A 16969-nucleotide genomic window follows, 5' to 3' on the forward strand; every position below is an offset into this window, starting at 1 on the left:
TTTAATTTGAGCGCTCCGGTTTTATGAAAATGTTACCATAGCAACCGGCTCTCTGACGCATCTCATGCTCCATGATTGGGTCACGGGATGTTCATGTTAAAAGAGGCGACACCTGCCGACCTAAGTGGAAGAACAGCACACAGGAGGAGGACATTTTCTATGTGCAGCGAAAATTATTAAAAGGCTGGCTAAAAGCTAAAAGTGGCCAGAACAATAAAAGTAGAAAAATGTTAATTGTCTTTTAAGTCTATGCTTGGCCAACTTAAGAACCATCATTTAGTTGTACAGGCAGTTAGTTATTCAGGTCCTATATGCATCAAGGCTGTTTTCAAACGTGAACTTTAAAACCTTGGAGTTTTACGTTTCACCTGTAGAGGGCGGTGTTACACCTTGAAGTGTCTGCGCTGCCGCAAATTCAAGACGAAGAAGTGATTTTTTTTTTATTATTATTATGGCAAAAAGGAAAGTAAAGGAAAACTCGGCTCACAGATCCTCCTCAGTCGTCAGACGGAAGCCGGAGAAGCGGAAAGACATGGGACATCTAGAGAGGAATAATGTTTATTTCGTTGCGGCCAGTATTGCTTTGCTAGTAGCTGTTTGCGTGGTGCCACTGACAGCTGAAGTTTCTACGCGTAAGTAAAGAAAATGTTGATAAAGTCAAGCAAGTATCCTGCTTTTAGTTGTATAGTACACCAAAGGCGGGATACTGCCTCCTGCGGCTGACTGAGCAACGTTGCTTCAAGACTGCTATAACAAAAATCTCTGTATTTATTTTTTACTACACTACGTACGTAAAAACGTCTAAACATTCGCCACTGTGTAAAATGTGTCAGCCGAGCTGTTAGCTTGTGGCTAACTACAAGTTAGCATGTAGAATCGGGAGAAGACGGCGCTTGGGGCGAGCTCCAGACGTTTGAACTTCCCTCTGGGAGGGGATTTGTTTCTGGATGATCTCAGCATGTGACCGCCGAGCTGTGCAGCCATACTCACCCCAGCCTTGTCACATGCTTTCCGCCTCCGGACCGTATCATTTACTGGTCTTTTTTTTTACCTACAAAGGTTTGGTATGAATTATATTTTTTCATGTCTTTATTTTTTAAATGCGTCATATGATCTCGGATCTTTGGAAGCCGATGTTCTGCGCATGCGCGTTCACTTTTTATAATAAACAGGAGTCACAGCTAAGAGTTTAATAGGTTTTTATGCTTAGGATTAGTTAATAATAGCTGAACAGAGAGTGGCTGCCCACGTCGGTTCGATTTGTTCATGAGTTTCATCTGATCTGCTGATTTTTATTTTTTATTTTTGCCCCCCAGCTGACTTCAGTCATCCTAAGCGCTCAGATCTGAAGATGGATGAAGCACTTCTGAGAGTCAACAATGAGCTGAACACTCCTGTGCTGGTGTCCTGGACGTCAGAGCTCTGCTACAAGGTAGGCCAGTGCTCAGCAGTTCGTGCACATGCATGATGGGGGAAACGAAGTTCTGATCTGGACCTTTATGTCCCTTTATGTCTCCTAGTGTTTGTACCAGGTGCTTGGTGAGGTACCAGAGAGGTCCAGTTCGCCGTTCCGTGTGAGCACGCAGCATGAAATAACGCTGCAGATCAACAGCACTTCAGCCGCGGAGCTCTGCAAGTAGGTTTATTTTATGAGCGTAATCACTTTTTTGTTACGTGCATCAGAATGAGGGGGTTTATAAGAAACAAAGGTTGAGTCACATAACTTCTAATTCCAGCATGAAGGTCTCATTTAAATTACCAATCGACTGCTCTGAGCGAAGTTTTTCTCTGAGATCTGTATATTTATTTGTGTTTAGCACAGCGAGCCACCTGATGGATTTTAACGAACCTCTCAGAAAGTAATCGCTGAACGCACATCCACAACCACTTACCTTCTGGGGTCAGCTCCACTCAAGATGGCTGCCACATCTCAGCGTTCTTAGAAAACACAAAAAAAGTCAGTCAGTTTCACAAATACTGAGCTAAACCATGGCAGGTTAGTAGCTCAGACTCGCCCCCGAGACATACTCTGAGCACGAATCGACCTGCTTTTAAAACTTTGTCATTCGCTGTCGGAGTCAACTGTGTCTGTTAGCAAAATATGTCATGAACCGCTGGATGGATTTTAATGAAACTTGCAGAAAGTGTTCATTGGCTGTACGCCTACAACCCATTAGCTTTTAGTCAAGCTAATAAAGGATGGTTGTCACAGTTAACTGGCTTTACAAAATATAAAAATCATTCTACCTCACCTAGATTTACAGATGTTAAGCTCAAATTTGTTGTTTCAGTAGCTGATAGTCGTCCCCAACATATACTCTGAGCGCTACACATTGCGGTATTTTTTGCTCAAAACTTTGGCATTGACTGTTGGCGTACGACCTTTCATTCTGTTAGCAAAATATCTCATGAACCACTGGATGGATTTTAATGAAACTTTCAGAAAGCAATCGCCAGGTGTGCGTCTACAACTGATTAACGTTTGGAGTCGCCCCTCTTCAAGATGGCCAACACAGCTAATCAACGTTAGCCGACAACAAAACTGGCAATAACTGTTTAAATCTAACGGATGTTGAGCTAACGTTTGGCGTTTTAGTAGCTGAGAGTCATCTACATCATACGCTCGGTGCCGACACGTCTCAACGTCACCTGAGAACGTAGAACTCCATCTCTTTTCGATGTCAGACAGTTTTCTGCCATGAATGTTGGTGGACCTTCAAGGAGTGCTAGGCCTTTAATTTTCCATGCACCAGAATGAAGTTATATAAGTGTTGCGTTCTGCGTGAAATTCTCAATTAGATTACAGCTCAGCTAATCGGACATAAGTTTGTTTTCTTTGTTTAAAAAAAAAACAGCAACATCTTTTAAAGGTTAATGCGCATTTATTAAGTGACTATTACAAAAACACAATTAAATGACAACCGGCATAAAGCTATTTAAAGATCATACCCAGACTGGCTCATGTTTTGGCTGAGTTTATTTATTATTATCTTTTTCTCCCCCCCCAGGGTTCAGTTCCACTTCGGGGAGCATGGGAACTACTCTCTGTGGATGAGGGGCCTGAACCACACATCACAGAACAACTGCTCCGTAGTGACAGACGTGGGCCCTGTGAACAGCTACATACGTGAGCAGCACGTGATCGTTTTGTCAGGCCCCTCCGCACGCTGACGTGTTTGTACTCACGTCCCCCGCTCTCTCTTCATACAGCGATCCTGGTGGCGTTTTGCGTCTTCGTTGGACTGGCCTTTGTGTTTGTTATTGGAACAAAATTATTAGAGTGAGTTTATTTATTTTGTTGCTGTTGTTTGTTTAATCTGGTAATATGACACATTCCAATAATCTACCCTGTTGTAGTCGTGTTAGCTAACGTATAAACGATCAACACATTGCTAATATTACATGATGTCATAAACTGAACGTTGCCTTAGTTAGCCTTGATTTACTGTTAGACTCGAAACATTTTCCAGTCAAATCTTTGCAGTGCTGTAGCAGACATTTGTGTAGATCTCTCAAACCTGGGAGGAGTACTTGTACCTTGAGTAAGTCAGGTGTGTACTCCTGTTGAAGTATCACTAAAATGGTGTAATATTTCTTGGCCAGGCTTGGCGCTGTACGGCGTCTCATCCTCAGAGTCAGCAGTTCCATGGAGACGGAAAGACTCATCAATTCTGTAAGTGTTTGGGGAATTTTTTGAAAACCACACCGGTGTCAGTGTTTCCCCAACCGTTCTGTTTTGATGCGGACACACATAGGCGAGCACGCTCACCGGCAGACATTTTACTGACAGTCACGACAGGAGGGGAAAAAAATAAATAAATAAGCAGGGGAAGATGCTATCTAAGCCTGGCTGCTTCAGAATAACACTCAGGAGCTTGAAGACCTGCCTGTTTAATTCAAAGCTCTGTGATGCTGCTGATCACTGACAGCTGCAGCGGAGGGAGACGGGAGGGGTCAGCAAGTTTATCATGTAACCGTCACTTTGAAAGGTACCGGGGTAAACCATTTGTATATTTATTCAATATCCCCGATACTAAGCCTCATTCTCTCACACTAGCCTTCAGCTGGCTGAGACGTTTTCGTGTTGCATGTTTCATTTAGTTTGTATTTTCACACTCAGGCGTGTTCTGTCTGGGTCAGATTACTGAAGCGAACACTAAAACATTTATTTAGTAACATTTTCTTAAGAGAAACCTTTACTGGAGTTTGTCCAACTTTCTGTGTGACACGTGGCCTGTGAGGTTCAAATCGGAGGGGAAAAAAACGACTTTATTGGATAGAAAATGATTTGTAAATAAGAAAAAAAAGGAAATTTGCTAGTTGAGAAACGTTACCTTGCTGTATATGACCCTTCTTAATAATGAGGATGTTTTTTTTCTGTTCCTCCTTCTGAGAGAGTTAATGTCTGAGGGGTGGGGGTAGCGGTTTGGCATTCGTTTCTCTTTCTTGTTGTACCAAACCGTACTTAGGGGTACTGTTACACCCCTATAATTTATGTACGTATGTCTATAAATAAATACAGTAAATGGGCAGATAGATGAGATGGATAGGCACAGATGAACACCAGGATTCCTTTAAGTGTCCATCCAATCCCACCACCACTAAAAAGAAACCGTAAACCTAAAGGAACCACTGCATATATTGCTTTTTTAGGAAACATTAAACTATTGTGACATTTTCATGACATCAAAGTCAGAAATGAAGTGTCATCTTTATCATTTGGGGTTTGCTACATTTGAGGTTTGCGTCTGTGACTTTTATTTATTTTAGTGGTTAAAACCCGTAAGTCTTTGCTTTTAAGAGAACAAAGTTAATATCCAGCTTTCTTTTAATCCTCCAGGAGCTGGGTTACCCTCGGATAGAGACACTGGTCAATGACAACATCCTCCCTCCCTCGCCCGGCCCCAACAGGAGGCTTCGGTCTCTGGACACATTCAGAGGGTGAGACCCGCTCCTGTCTGTCCGACCAGCTCGGTCCACTCAGCAGTAACTTAGTTACTCTTTGCTTTCTGTGGCTCGTACAATAATGGGACACTTTGTAACGCTGGAGTAGTCTCCTATTCATGCGCTCCTACATATTATGAAGATAAGATGAGTGCACTGTTTTGACCCCGCTCCTCTACAAAGTGCATCATTTAGCTTTATTTATTATGTTTTGATGTATCACTTTATTTTTTCCCCCCTACAGTTTCTCCTTGGTTATTATGGTGTTTGTGAACTATGGGGGAGGACGATACTGGTTCTTCAGACATTCAAGCTGGAATGGTGAGCCCCGATCTGTTCCATTTTGAGTTTTTATGAGCTTACTGTATTTTCCGCACTACAGGGCGCACAGGATTATAAGACGCACTGTCAATGAAAGGTCCATTTTTAAACTTTTGTCATATATAAAGTGCTATAAGGCGCGTGCACCTCTCAGTTTTTGTAACTTAGCGCTCCGTTCAAAATGATTTCGGTGCTCTAGCGGAGCTGGTTCGCCTGTATCAGCATTTATATGATCCCTCTATGAGATATCACAGAGATAATCAAACGGTTCAAAACTCACGGAGAATACTGCACCGACGTAAGCGTCAACTATAACTGAGCCTATATGCTGCAAGCAGTGCAGCTTTGTAGTTTAACCAAAGTCGTACTAAAACATCACGACTTCTTACATATATAAGGCGCTCCGGATTAGAAGGCGCACTGTTGTTTTTTGAGAAAATTGAAGGCTTTTAAGTGCGCCTCATAGTCCGGAAAACACGGTACTCACTCTTCACAGAGCTTTAAATGCAGACTTGAATTAGGTATTGTGGCGGTTGTTTCATTATATTATTTGTTGCTTGTCGTTCTCACAGGTCTTACAGTTGCAGATCTTGTATTTCCTTGGTAAGATCACTTTAAACCTTTCTTAATAACAGTTTGTTTTTTTTGCCATAGCATTTTCTGCAGAGCCCACCATGGTTTGAAGTAAAAACACAGGTTCTAAGAATTTCGTTCACCCTTAAAGCATAAAAATGCTAAACAGATATTTTGTTTAAGAATGAGTAATAAATCATAGTTAGGGCTGCAAATCCTTGTTTCACTTCCTGTTTGTTTTTACTGCTGTTTCCTAACCCAAGCTGAAAATGAATATAATATAATCTGCACATAGACACCAGTGTTATTGCAAATTCATGTGTATGGTTTCCTAAACTGAGGAAATGGATTTTTATGACCTCCAGTTATTTATTTATTTATTTTTTTATTTCATCTTATGAGGCATGGGAGGCTCTGTGCTTTTCAGTTATTCAGTGAAATTTAGCCAGAATAGCAAAGCCTGAATGTGCTGCATTACATTTCTGTTATCCAAACCTGACTGACTCTGGATCTCGTTCCTCTGTGATTCTTTTTATTTATTTATTTTCTTTTTAAGCTCGATCCGATTCCTTCTCTTCTTGTCTTGTTTTCTCACGCGCTGCGTTCTCCTCCTCCTCCAGGTTCGTGTTCATCATGGGCACGTCCATCGCGCTCTCCGTCAACTCCCTGCTGCGCGCGGGCTCGAGCCGCTTGTCTCTGCTCAGGAAAGTCATGTGGAGAAGCGCCCTTCTCTTCCTCATCGGCGTCTTCATCATTAATCCCAGCTACTGCCAGGGACCACGTGAGGCCCAACCCATTCTGTTATTGCTCTCCGTGACACCTGAAGCCCTTCAGACGGACGGATAGGATCACTTTCTGTGAAATAGTTCGGATGTTTGGAGCGTGTGCTCTCTTGTCTGGCTGGTTTTGTTTCTTGGCGTGTCCCTGCCTGTGTCTGCAACACATCTTCATTCTGTTCTTTTGTTTTTTTTAACTCTACAGTATCTTGGGACAACTTGCGGATCCCCGGTGTGTTGCAGCGTCTAGCCTGGTCATACTTGGTCGTAGCCAGTCTGGACTTGATGGTGGCGAAGGGGCATCTTGACATCCTCCCGACAGTTAGTTAAAAGCTCAATTTTCCCATCAAGTTTTAGCTTGTCTTAATAAACATTAACATGTGTTTTTTGTTCTGAGTGTTTGATTGAGGGGGGTGGGGGGGGTCTGTCTTGTAGGACGCCTGGTGGGCTCCTGGACTTGACGTCTTGCTGTACTGGCCAGCCTGGTTGTGTGTGCTCCTTCTGGAAGCCCTGTGGCTCTTCCTCACTTTTCTTCTTCCTGTTCCAGACTGCCCTACGTGAGTTATTGCTCCATAGCATTAAAGACAAGTTCAACTTTCTTCTCACCTCTGACAAATATTTACTTTGAAATTAGAAACTAAACAAATACTCGAGCAAATACTGAACAAATTAAAGGCCCGTGTCATTTTTTTTAACCACACCTCTTTTCATTCCAGAGTTTTAGATTAAGATCACCTTATACTGAAAAATGATGGATTTGTAGCCGTTTTGGCCGAACCTTGAAAGTAAAGTCATGCACTATCTCAAACAATATCACAAGATGTTGCGCTCACAGTATTTGTTGTGAATGACTCTCAGCTACTACCACATCAAACATTTAGCTCGGTGTCTGTAAAACTGACTTATTTAGAGCCACTTTTGTTTGCTGAGGTCAAATGCCTGTGGCGGTCATCTTGCATTAGATTGACTCCAAAATCCACCCAATGGTTCGTGAGATATTTTGCTAACAAACTGGGCTGACACCATATTAATGCTAAAATTTTAACCAAACATGTTGCACAATGAGTAGCAGTTAGAGTATGTGCTGCGAATGACCACACCAAATTTTAACTCAACATCTCCAAAATTGACTGAATTATAGCCCATTATGGGTTTGTTTGTTTGTTTGTTTATTTGTTTTTAAGTCAGTTGGCAGTGATGTCCATCTTGAATTGGATTGGTTCTGAAAGGTGATCATTTATAAATGTTCATCCAGTGAAATCCATTCAGTAGTTTGTGAGATATTTTGCTAACAAACAGACAACGTTAACTCCAACAGTTTGACAAAGTTTTAAACACAGGTCTACACCGTCAGTTAGCGTTCAGATCATAAATTGGGGTTGTGTCTCAGCTTCTACAGCCGTAAATATTAGTTTATAATCTATAAAACTGTCTGAGTTATAAATATTTTTATAGATTATAAGGTTGATTAGCTGTAGAGGTCATCGAGAATTGGATTGACTAGAAAAGTTAATCAGTTGTAGATGTATATTCAGTGATTGCTTTCTAGAAGTTTCATTAAAATGTATTTATTTCAGGAAATATTTTGCTAACAGAACAACCAAACGAACAGACATGCAAACAGACACAGACAGACACATTATCGTTTTATTATTGCTCTGCGTCGAGCGATAATGAATGTGCACAATCAAATTTCGAGCTGACAAAATCCTGCCTAAGTTTTTATTGACCTTTAGTGTGTCTTAACCTCAACCTGTCGGTGCCGTCAGTAACTCTGGCTCCGTGTGCCGTTTCACCGCAGGGGTTACCTGGGTCCAGGCGGGATCGGGGACATGGGCCTCTACGCCAACTGCACCGGCGGAGCTGCTGGTTTCGTTGACCGCTGGCTGCTGACAGAGAAGCACATTTATCAGGCTCCCTCGTCACGGGTTGGTGGAGCGTCTTTGCTCATGAGTTTCCTGTTCGGCTGGCCCTTCCACAGTTTTGCTAACGTTGTTTACGGTGGCTGTCACTCTGACATTCAGGTGGTTTATGCAACTAACACGCCGTACGATCCAGAGGGTGTTCTGGGCAGCATCAACTCTATCCTCATGACTTTTCTTGGATTACAGGTTTGTAATGGCTTTTTTTTTTTTTTTAGTATTGTCTCCAATAATAAACCTGATAATGAATTAAACCACTGGAACCATTGCATTGTTGGTAATAACTTACATGATCTGATTGTCCTCAGGCTGGAAAGATAATCTTACACTACCGAGATTTCCCTAGAAGTATTATTTCAAGGTTTCTCATATGGGCTCTCTTTCTGGTAAGCCGGCTTGCTTTGTGTATAAAATCTAATGGCTTCTGTAGCATTTGAACAGTGTTCACAGTGACTGTGCATCACAAAACGTTTTTTCCACTCCTTATTTTTGCATTTGACTTGTGATGTTTCTCACTGATGACACTCTGAGCCCTGACAGATCATCACTTTAAAAGACCCAAACTATTCCTTCATTAAGTTTAGGCTCAGACGCAAGAGCGTTGAAACACGTGGGATGCGTGGTCCTCAGTTCGGCCTTTGACTAATGTGTGTTGCTTGCATCGGGTTTGATAAAAGTGTCTGGGTCAGAGTGCTTTCAAGGCTGGGTCAGATCGAAACAACACAGAGGAGCTGAAGAAAGTGTGTTAGTGTGTGAGACAACAGTCAGCAGAGGCAACATAACCAAAACATCACACACAGGGAGGTTAATGTAGGTTATTAGTCCATGATTATTAATGTGCAGAAGTGTTGAAAAGCTTTAAAGTGTTACATTTCTGAAACTTCTCATTCTGTTAAAATGTTTATGTCCCGGTCTGCTTTGTTTTGTTTTTTTAATTTTCTGATCTATTAATACAATCTCTTGTGCCATACAGGGAGTCATATCAGCCATTTTGACCAAATGTTCCAGAGACCAGGGTTTCATTCCTGTTAACAAGAACCTGTGGTAAGGTTTGCACTTTCCCTGTTCACTGTTGCAGAAGAGTTATTATTGTTACCTAAAGAAAGAGCTGAAGTGAATGAAAATAGGTCAAACGTTAAATTTACCGGTCTAATAGAAGATGCAGATTTGTTTACTTGACTCGAGCCTCCACATGGTTTTCATCGTATTCAGTCAAATGCTTTGTTTACATTGAGTGCATACCCACATTTCATTATATCTGTAGTACTACTGGAGTAAACTCTTTCAAACTGCACTATTTGATATAATTCAGGGTAAACCTTATGTTTAAAATCATGCATCGCAGTGAGTACTGTTTTAGTATGTTTTCTGTCATTTCTTTCTTTACTTAGATTGATGTTGTAACAGTAAACACGATACAAAACTCATACTGTGTACAATTAATTTCAAATTGTTATATCTACTGCACAAGAGGAGGAAGCTCAGACACGGGTTTAAGGGGAGCTTTATTTTGGCTTTAAACTGTAAACGGTTTTGTCTATTATATAAGGCATATGTTGTCTTGTGATTTGGTTAAAAGTAGCCTAACAAGAACAAGAACAAGGACAGATGTAAGAAAGGTTGTTGGATATCTTTGGAATAATGGCAGCTCATGACATGAATGGTAAAATAAATGTACTGAGCTAAACATTTGCTCTAGAGTATTTAAAATAATGTCTAGTTTTCTTCACCTCAAGGTCGCTGTCCTATGTGACAACCATGGCTTGCTTTGCCTTCGTGCTGCTGGTGCTGGTCTTCTACACAGTCGATGTGAAGAAGTGGTGGTCTGGGGCGCCTTTCTACTACCCCGGTGAGCACTGAACCTTTTCTTTTTTTCCTTTGTTTGTTTAATGCAGTTGTTTTAGGTTTTAGGCTGCACCCTGTAAGAGTGAAATGAACGAGTCCGAGAAACGAGTTCTGAGTTTTTGACTGCGTCAAATTTTCAGGTATGAACTCCATTCTTGTGTACGTGGGCCACGAAGTGTTCCAGGAGTACTTCCCTTTCCGCTGGCGCATGGCCAACAGCCAGTCGCACAAGGAGCACCTCATCCAAAACCTCGTGGCCACAGCCTGTTGGGTCTTCATCTCCTACATACTCTACAGGAAGAAGGTGTTCTGGAAAATCTAGAGGACGAGTTCACTGAAATAATGCACAGCAAATACAGACATTGTTTACCTCAGAATTGCTGGAGCTATAATCTAAAAACACTTAGAAAGTTTGTTTTTTTTCTCTCAAATTGCACCTTTTTTTTTTCCCCTCCTCTTTTAGTGAACAGCCATCGACGTGCCAAACCATAAACAATATTTACTGACTCAGGTAAATTTTATAGCATTAAAAAAAATTAAAATGTTTATCATTTAATTACATGAAGCACTACAAAAGTGGGGTGTTGCAGTTGTTTAAGAAGCCCCTTTTGACTTCCTTTGACTTTTGAGGCAAGACCCACTGCCTTTTTAGGTGGAGTGATGTCCCACTAAAAAAAACAAGAGCAGGGATTGAATCATTTTGTCAAAAGATAAAAGTAGCGTCTTACAAACAAGTATCTCTTTTTGTGTTGGTTTAATCATTTTACTGTAACTGCTCTGTGCTTCTTGTTGACATATTTCACTCTGATTTGGGTCCCTCTCCTATTAATGTTTTCTTTTTGTTGTTGTTGTTGTTTTGTAGTGGGAAAAGGTGCATTTCAGGTGACTTAAAACCTTCATCAAGCTGCTTGTTTCACATTTTTGATCAATGCTGAAACACCAAAGAACCTATTTACTGTTTTTTGCTTTTTTCTTATTTTCTTTTAAAGCAAGTTTTCAGTCACTGAACTGCTTTTTAAATTGCATCAGACATGTGCCTTTACATAGGCTTATGTCAGTGTTTTTTTTTTCTTCCCTAAAATAATCGATTGACTTTTTGTCTTGCCAAATGTTTGCTAGCTATTTGGTTGACAGGTTTATCAGGAATTTGTAGACTTTTACTGTATTTTTCCACATACAGTGGTTTGATTAAGGTGTTTTAAAATACTGTTTATTTTTTATATATATATATCCCCCCACTGCCATCGAAGCAGTGCAATATATGTGCATCTTTTTTTTATAATAAACACTATCACATTTTTGGAGAATCATTTTCAAATATGTTATTAATTAAACACTCTCAGATCTTTTGGCACAATTGCTCATCTTATTTTGTCTAAACTGATCGGATATTTTGTCAAACTTTTATACATGTTATTAATATATGCATTATTTGAAAATGGGACTGTTTAATAAAGGTAATTCAGAAATGTTCTTATTAAGGTTGGTTTTTTTAAGGTCTTTTTTTTCCCCTCCTTGAAAACGTACAGACACACGTATATACAGTTGTGTGTCAAAGGTGTAGTCTGTTTTCTTGCTCAATAAGGCGTGGGAATCGAGTTACAGTGTAAGTGCCCTGCGAGGAAAAAAAAAAGAAAAAATCTGCAGTTAAGGTTCCCCTTGAATCTCGCGATATTTCCGGGCTATTTCCATTCATGTTTACTGTGAGAGTTTTTCGCTTCTCGCGAGACTTTGTAACTTTCCCACGGTTGTTGTTTTGGCGTGTGCCCTCTGTCGCCCCCCGCCCTCCCCTTCTTCTCACCCTTTTGCCCGTCAGAGATCACTCCCCCCTCCTCCCAAACACACTCTCTCACACTCACACACACACACACACACACATGTTGTGCGGTTAGCTTCAGTGAAAGCTTGGGGGAGGGATCTCGCGATTGTTGGATTTTTTTTTTCCCCGTAAGGGGGGTGCGAGTAATTTGGAAGATGGCGCCCGTTGTAACGGGGTGAGTGCTGAAATTCGGAGCATATGGTTGTTAAAAATTATATATTTTTTTCGTAAAGTGAAGCATTGTTCCGTAGTGGACGTTTCCGAGCGACGTGTTTGTAGTTTTAAACCCGCTTGCCTTGTTGTTTACCCGTCGCAGTCGTATCTTGGAGCTCAATGTGGGGTCATGTTGGCAAAACTATTTCTCCGTAGTGTGCAGTTTTTCTTCCACTAAACGCCCGACGAGTTGCTCATTAGTACAAAAACAAAACATTTTAGTCAGGTGAACACATTTTGTCCGACGCTAGTCTACGTCTATTACGTCGTTGATTTTTAAAAGCTTTAGCAACTTCCGTTAATTTCTGTCGCAAAATTGAATAACTTCAGACTCGATTAATCATTGAATTGCCTGTAGCTGCGACGCTGAAGTTCATATTCAGAGCTGATCTAAAGCAGAGAAAAACGACCTGTTCTCATAGCTGTGATGGAGCTATTTTAAACGTGACATTGCCTGATAATCTTACTTCACAATAAAGCTGTCCAGTGGAGGAAAGCGTGTTTGTGTTGGAGAGATTGTTTGTATTTCTGCTGTAAAACCATCATGCGTAAATACAACGAACCCTGATGTTTTTGTTTTGCAGGAAGTTTAGTGAGCAGTATCAGCCTCAGCGTTTAACGAGGTAAGAGACCTGCAGGGAATCTCTCCCAAAACATATTATTAAGTACCTTTACAGCTGCTTTGGAAGCTCAAGACTTAATAATGGTCCACCCTCTGCTTCTAAAACGATTTAAATCTGACTACAAGTGTACAAAACCACACAGCAGATTCCACCATGGATTGATTTAGTTATCGGTTGTGCTGGTCTGGAGCCTTAAGGTGTGTGTGTGTGCGGTAACACAGCGCCAAGGTGGGAAGGCATCAGCAATGATCCTAGAGAAGCAACTGTTGCAGCCCACCAATCTGGGAAGGGTCAAAGGTCATTCCCAAACGGTTAGGAGTCCAATATTGTTGCAGTGAGGAGGAGGATTCACATGTGGAAAACACTCCTTGGCAAATTTGCCCCAAGGTCAGACCGTTCAATGCTCAGCGAGATTGCAAAAAAAAAAAAAAAACTCAGAGAGCTGCATCTCAGACTCTCCAGGCCGCAGTTAGCGTATTAAATGTTAACGCTCATGACAGGAGGATTAGAAGAAGACTGAGTAAGTGTGGCTTGTTTGGAAGTAACGTAGCAGGACAACTTTGCAAAGCTGCAACCGAATGAACCACAACATTTCTGGAACAATGTTCTTTGGACAGAGGAGACCAAAGTAGCCACATTATTATTTAATGTTGCGACGACAATATCAGTTGCGATAACACCACATTTTTCTCACTCCTCGCTTTCTCTTCCTTCGCCACTTTTATCAAAACCAGGTGTGGGCATGAAGGCCAGGCAAGTCCGTTGGATTGACCAGATCTGATTATTAGCATGAATGCATGGAACTTGGAATGTAATGGGTCAATATTTACTGCAGTTCTTTGCCATATTGAGATTGCGCCGACAATAAATTTGCAATATATTGTGCAGCTCATAATTCACAGCACCATGTTTGATTTAAAAACCCTAAAGCAGCATATCAACAAAAACACCTCATCCTGACTGTCGAGCACGGTGGAGGAAGGATGATGATGTGGGCTTGTTTTACAGCGACCTGGGCACTTTGCAATCGTTGAGTCGACGAGCAAAATCCTCTGTAGAGTCAAACGTGAGGCCATCTCTGTGACATCCTAAATGTTGGCCGAAATTGTGTCGTGCAGCGGGACCACGATCCCAAACGCAGCAGTCGGTCTACAACAGATGTTGCAACGACCCAATCAAAGTCCAGACCTTACCCTGACTGAAATGCTTGCGTGGGATCTTAGGAGAGCTGTAAAAAAAAACAACAAATATCCACAAACTTCACTGAGCTAAAACAAAGCTGTAAAGAAGAGCAGGCCAAAATTCCTCCACAACCATGTGAGACTGATAAAGTCGAACCGAAAACCTCTACTGAGAGTTATTGCTGCTCAGGGAGGTACTACGAGCTACTAAATCATGGGGCTGCACTTAGTTTTCCCACACACAGCCTTTTGGCTTAATTTATATCTAATATGATGGAATCTGCAGTGTGTTTTCGTACACTTGATGTTAGATTTGAATGATTTCAGAACCTGCTGAAGACCAGATCGTTCTGATCGTGTCCTGATAAGTAAAAGCCTGGAGCTGAAAGAGGCCGGACTTTTCGACGCGTGGCTCTTCTGAGGTGTTAATACTTGTCTCCTCTTAATTCCAGGGAGGCCATGAGGAACTACTTAAAGGAGAGACATGATCAAACAGTGCTCATACTGCATGCCAAAGTTGCGCAAAAGTCATATGGCAACGAGAAAAGGTTTGTGATTCAAATCTGAGTGCTGAGTGTGCCTGAATGCGTGTTTACAAAGAAAACACCTCAACTCAAAATGGATGTTTGGAAGGTTTGGCTTGTTTTTGTGGTTTTTTTCCCCCTTTTTGACTTGTGCTTGTATCGATTAGGTTTTTCTGCCCTCCCCCGTGTGTGTATCTGATGGGGACTGGCTGGCAGAAGAAATCCGAAAAACTGGAGAAGGACGGTTACACGGAGCAGGAGGCCCAGCCGTATCCGTTCATCGGGATTGGGAACAGCGAGCAAGAGATGCAGCAACTCTACCTGGAGGGAAAGGTGGGCACACGTTTCCAGCAGTTTTCCTGGTAAAGCTGCAGTAGGGAGTTCTGAGAAAACCGTGGACTTAGCCTGAAAACTTGAACAAGCGCACCTTACAGGTCCCTCCCCCTTGCTCTCTGCTGCGCTCCAGCCCTCCCTCCTCAGCTCCTCCTGCCGTGAACGTGCAGGTCTTCTTCTGTTTACTTTTCTTTGTTTTCTGAGCAGGTGCCACTCGAGAAATTCGCAGTTTTTTCTGTAACGTTAGGTTGTTTCTCCACCATCAGCACAGCTGCAGCACACTGGCAATCTTGAGCTTAAATGACGGTACACACTAAAGCAGGGGTGTCCAATCCTGGTCCTCAAGGGGCACTATCTTGCATGTTTTACTTGCTCCTCTGCTCCAACACACCTGATTTAAATCAATGGATGATTATCAGGCTTCTGCAGGACATGAAGAGGTAATTTAACCACTGAATCAGGTGTGTTGGAGCAGGGAAACAAGGAAAACATGCAGGATGGTGGCCCTCCAGGACCAGGATTGGAGACCACTGCACTAAAGGGTGTGAGCAGCGTGTACGCAAGCATGATTGACACTGCTAAGACCCTCCTCCTGGCTCTTATTGGTTGTTTCTGACCTGGCACTGTGTATTTCTGCAAATGGCATTAGGTCCACTTGGATGAGCCAGAGGAGCTTGATTTTGTCACAGATTATCTGTCCCATATTCTACTCTCAGGACATAGTGACAGTTTTAACAAATATGTAAAAAAAAAAATGCTTTTTTTTTTTTTCTAAAAAAAATGCTTTTTTTTTTTCTTTTAAAGTTACCTACTGCAGCTTTAAGGAAGTAGTTGTTTGAAAAGACATAAGAAGGGAATAAAAGAGAAGCTTACTAATTGTGCATCCTTGCACAAAACCCTTTTTCCCTGTGGTAGAACTTCTGCACAGCTAAGACTCTGTATATCAGCGACTCGGACAAAAGGAAGCACTTCATGCTGTCGGTGAAGATGTTATACGGGAACAGCTCCAACATCGGACTTTTCCTCAGCAAGAGGATCAAAGTCATCTCCAAGCCCTCCAAGAAGAAACAGTCGTTGAAAAACGCCGATTGTGAGTCGCACGCCTCGCTTTCATTTCTTTTCTTTTTTTTAAAGAGGGGGTTCTGGTTTCACTTTACGGTTTGGCTCTTTCTTCACAGTGTGCATAGCATCTGGCACTAAGGTGGCCTTGTTCAACCGCCTGCGCTCCCAGACTGTAAGCACCAGGTACCTTCATGTGGAGGGGGGCAGCTTTCACGCCAGCTCTCAACAGTGGGGAGCCTTCTACATCCATCTCTGTGAGTCATAACTTTATTTTATCTGGTTATTTTCTCCCATTTTTTCCTTATGACAAACAGTTCTTATTGTTGCATTTTGTTCAGTGGATGATGATGAGTCTGAGGGGGAGGAGTTTGCTGTGAGAGATGGCTACATTCACTACGGCCAGACGGTGAAGTTGGTCTGTTCAGTCACTGGCATGGCTCTACCCAGACTGGTATGTGAAATAGGAAAGCACAAGCTTTGTTTTCTGGTACTGTGTACACTTACATTTTTGTCTGATCATTTTTTGCCGCTCTTTCTTTAAGATCATTCGCAAAGTGGACAAACAAGCCGCCTTACTGGATGCAGATGATCCAGTGTCGCAGCTTCACAAGTGTGCCTTCTACCTGAAAGATACAGACAGTATGTATCTGTGCCTGTCACAGGAGAGGATCATCCAGTTCCAGGTGGGCAGAGACATCCCTTTACACACCGATACATATTTGTTTATTTATTAGGGTTCCAAGCCCGCGGAAGCAAGCGGGCGGCCAATGCAAGGCATGGCCGTTCGCCTGCTCCCAGCGGAGCAGGGAACCCTATTGTTTTTGTAAGGATTT

General features: G+C 42.0%; 2 protein-coding genes across 2 annotated transcripts in view; both read left to right on the plus strand.

The window, feature by feature from the left end:
* Positions 1 to 49: 49 nt before the first annotated feature.
* Positions 50 to 11862, plus strand: hgsnat (heparan-alpha-glucosaminide N-acetyltransferase). Its single transcript, XM_017425788.3, has 18 exons — positions 50 to 632; positions 1317 to 1432; positions 1521 to 1636; positions 3009 to 3127; positions 3211 to 3280; positions 3604 to 3673; positions 4841 to 4941; positions 5189 to 5265; positions 5838 to 5868; positions 6459 to 6619; positions 6820 to 6935; positions 7050 to 7171; positions 8416 to 8542; positions 8639 to 8725; positions 8845 to 8922; positions 9510 to 9580; positions 10273 to 10385; positions 10522 to 11862. The coding sequence occupies exons 1-18, from the start codon at positions 452 to 454 to the stop codon at positions 10701 to 10703; spliced, it is 1938 nt and encodes a 645-aa protein (XP_017281277.1). The 5' UTR covers positions 50 to 451; the 3' UTR covers positions 10704 to 11862.
* A 381-nt stretch (positions 11863 to 12243) lies between these two features.
* Positions 12244 to 16969, plus strand: part of rbpja (recombination signal binding protein for immunoglobulin kappa J region a) — a 19219-nt gene continuing 14493 nt past the window's right edge. Inside the window, exons 1-8 of the mRNA XM_017425699.3 lie at positions 12244 to 12375; positions 12998 to 13036; positions 14670 to 14765; positions 14909 to 15074; positions 15990 to 16164; positions 16253 to 16390; positions 16475 to 16587; positions 16679 to 16819. Coding sequence (XP_017281188.1) covers positions 12356 to 12375; positions 12998 to 13036; positions 14670 to 14765; positions 14909 to 15074; positions 15990 to 16164; positions 16253 to 16390; positions 16475 to 16587; positions 16679 to 16819 — 888 coding nt within the window. The 5' untranslated portion in view covers positions 12244 to 12355. The remainder of the gene's footprint in view (positions 12376 to 12997; positions 13037 to 14669; positions 14766 to 14908; positions 15075 to 15989; positions 16165 to 16252; positions 16391 to 16474; positions 16588 to 16678; positions 16820 to 16969) is intronic.

Source organism: Kryptolebias marmoratus, linkage group LG3, assembly GCF_001649575.2.
Source record: "Kryptolebias marmoratus isolate JLee-2015 linkage group LG3, ASM164957v2, whole genome shotgun sequence".
Taxonomy (NCBI): domain Eukaryota; kingdom Metazoa; phylum Chordata; class Actinopteri; order Cyprinodontiformes; family Rivulidae; genus Kryptolebias; species Kryptolebias marmoratus.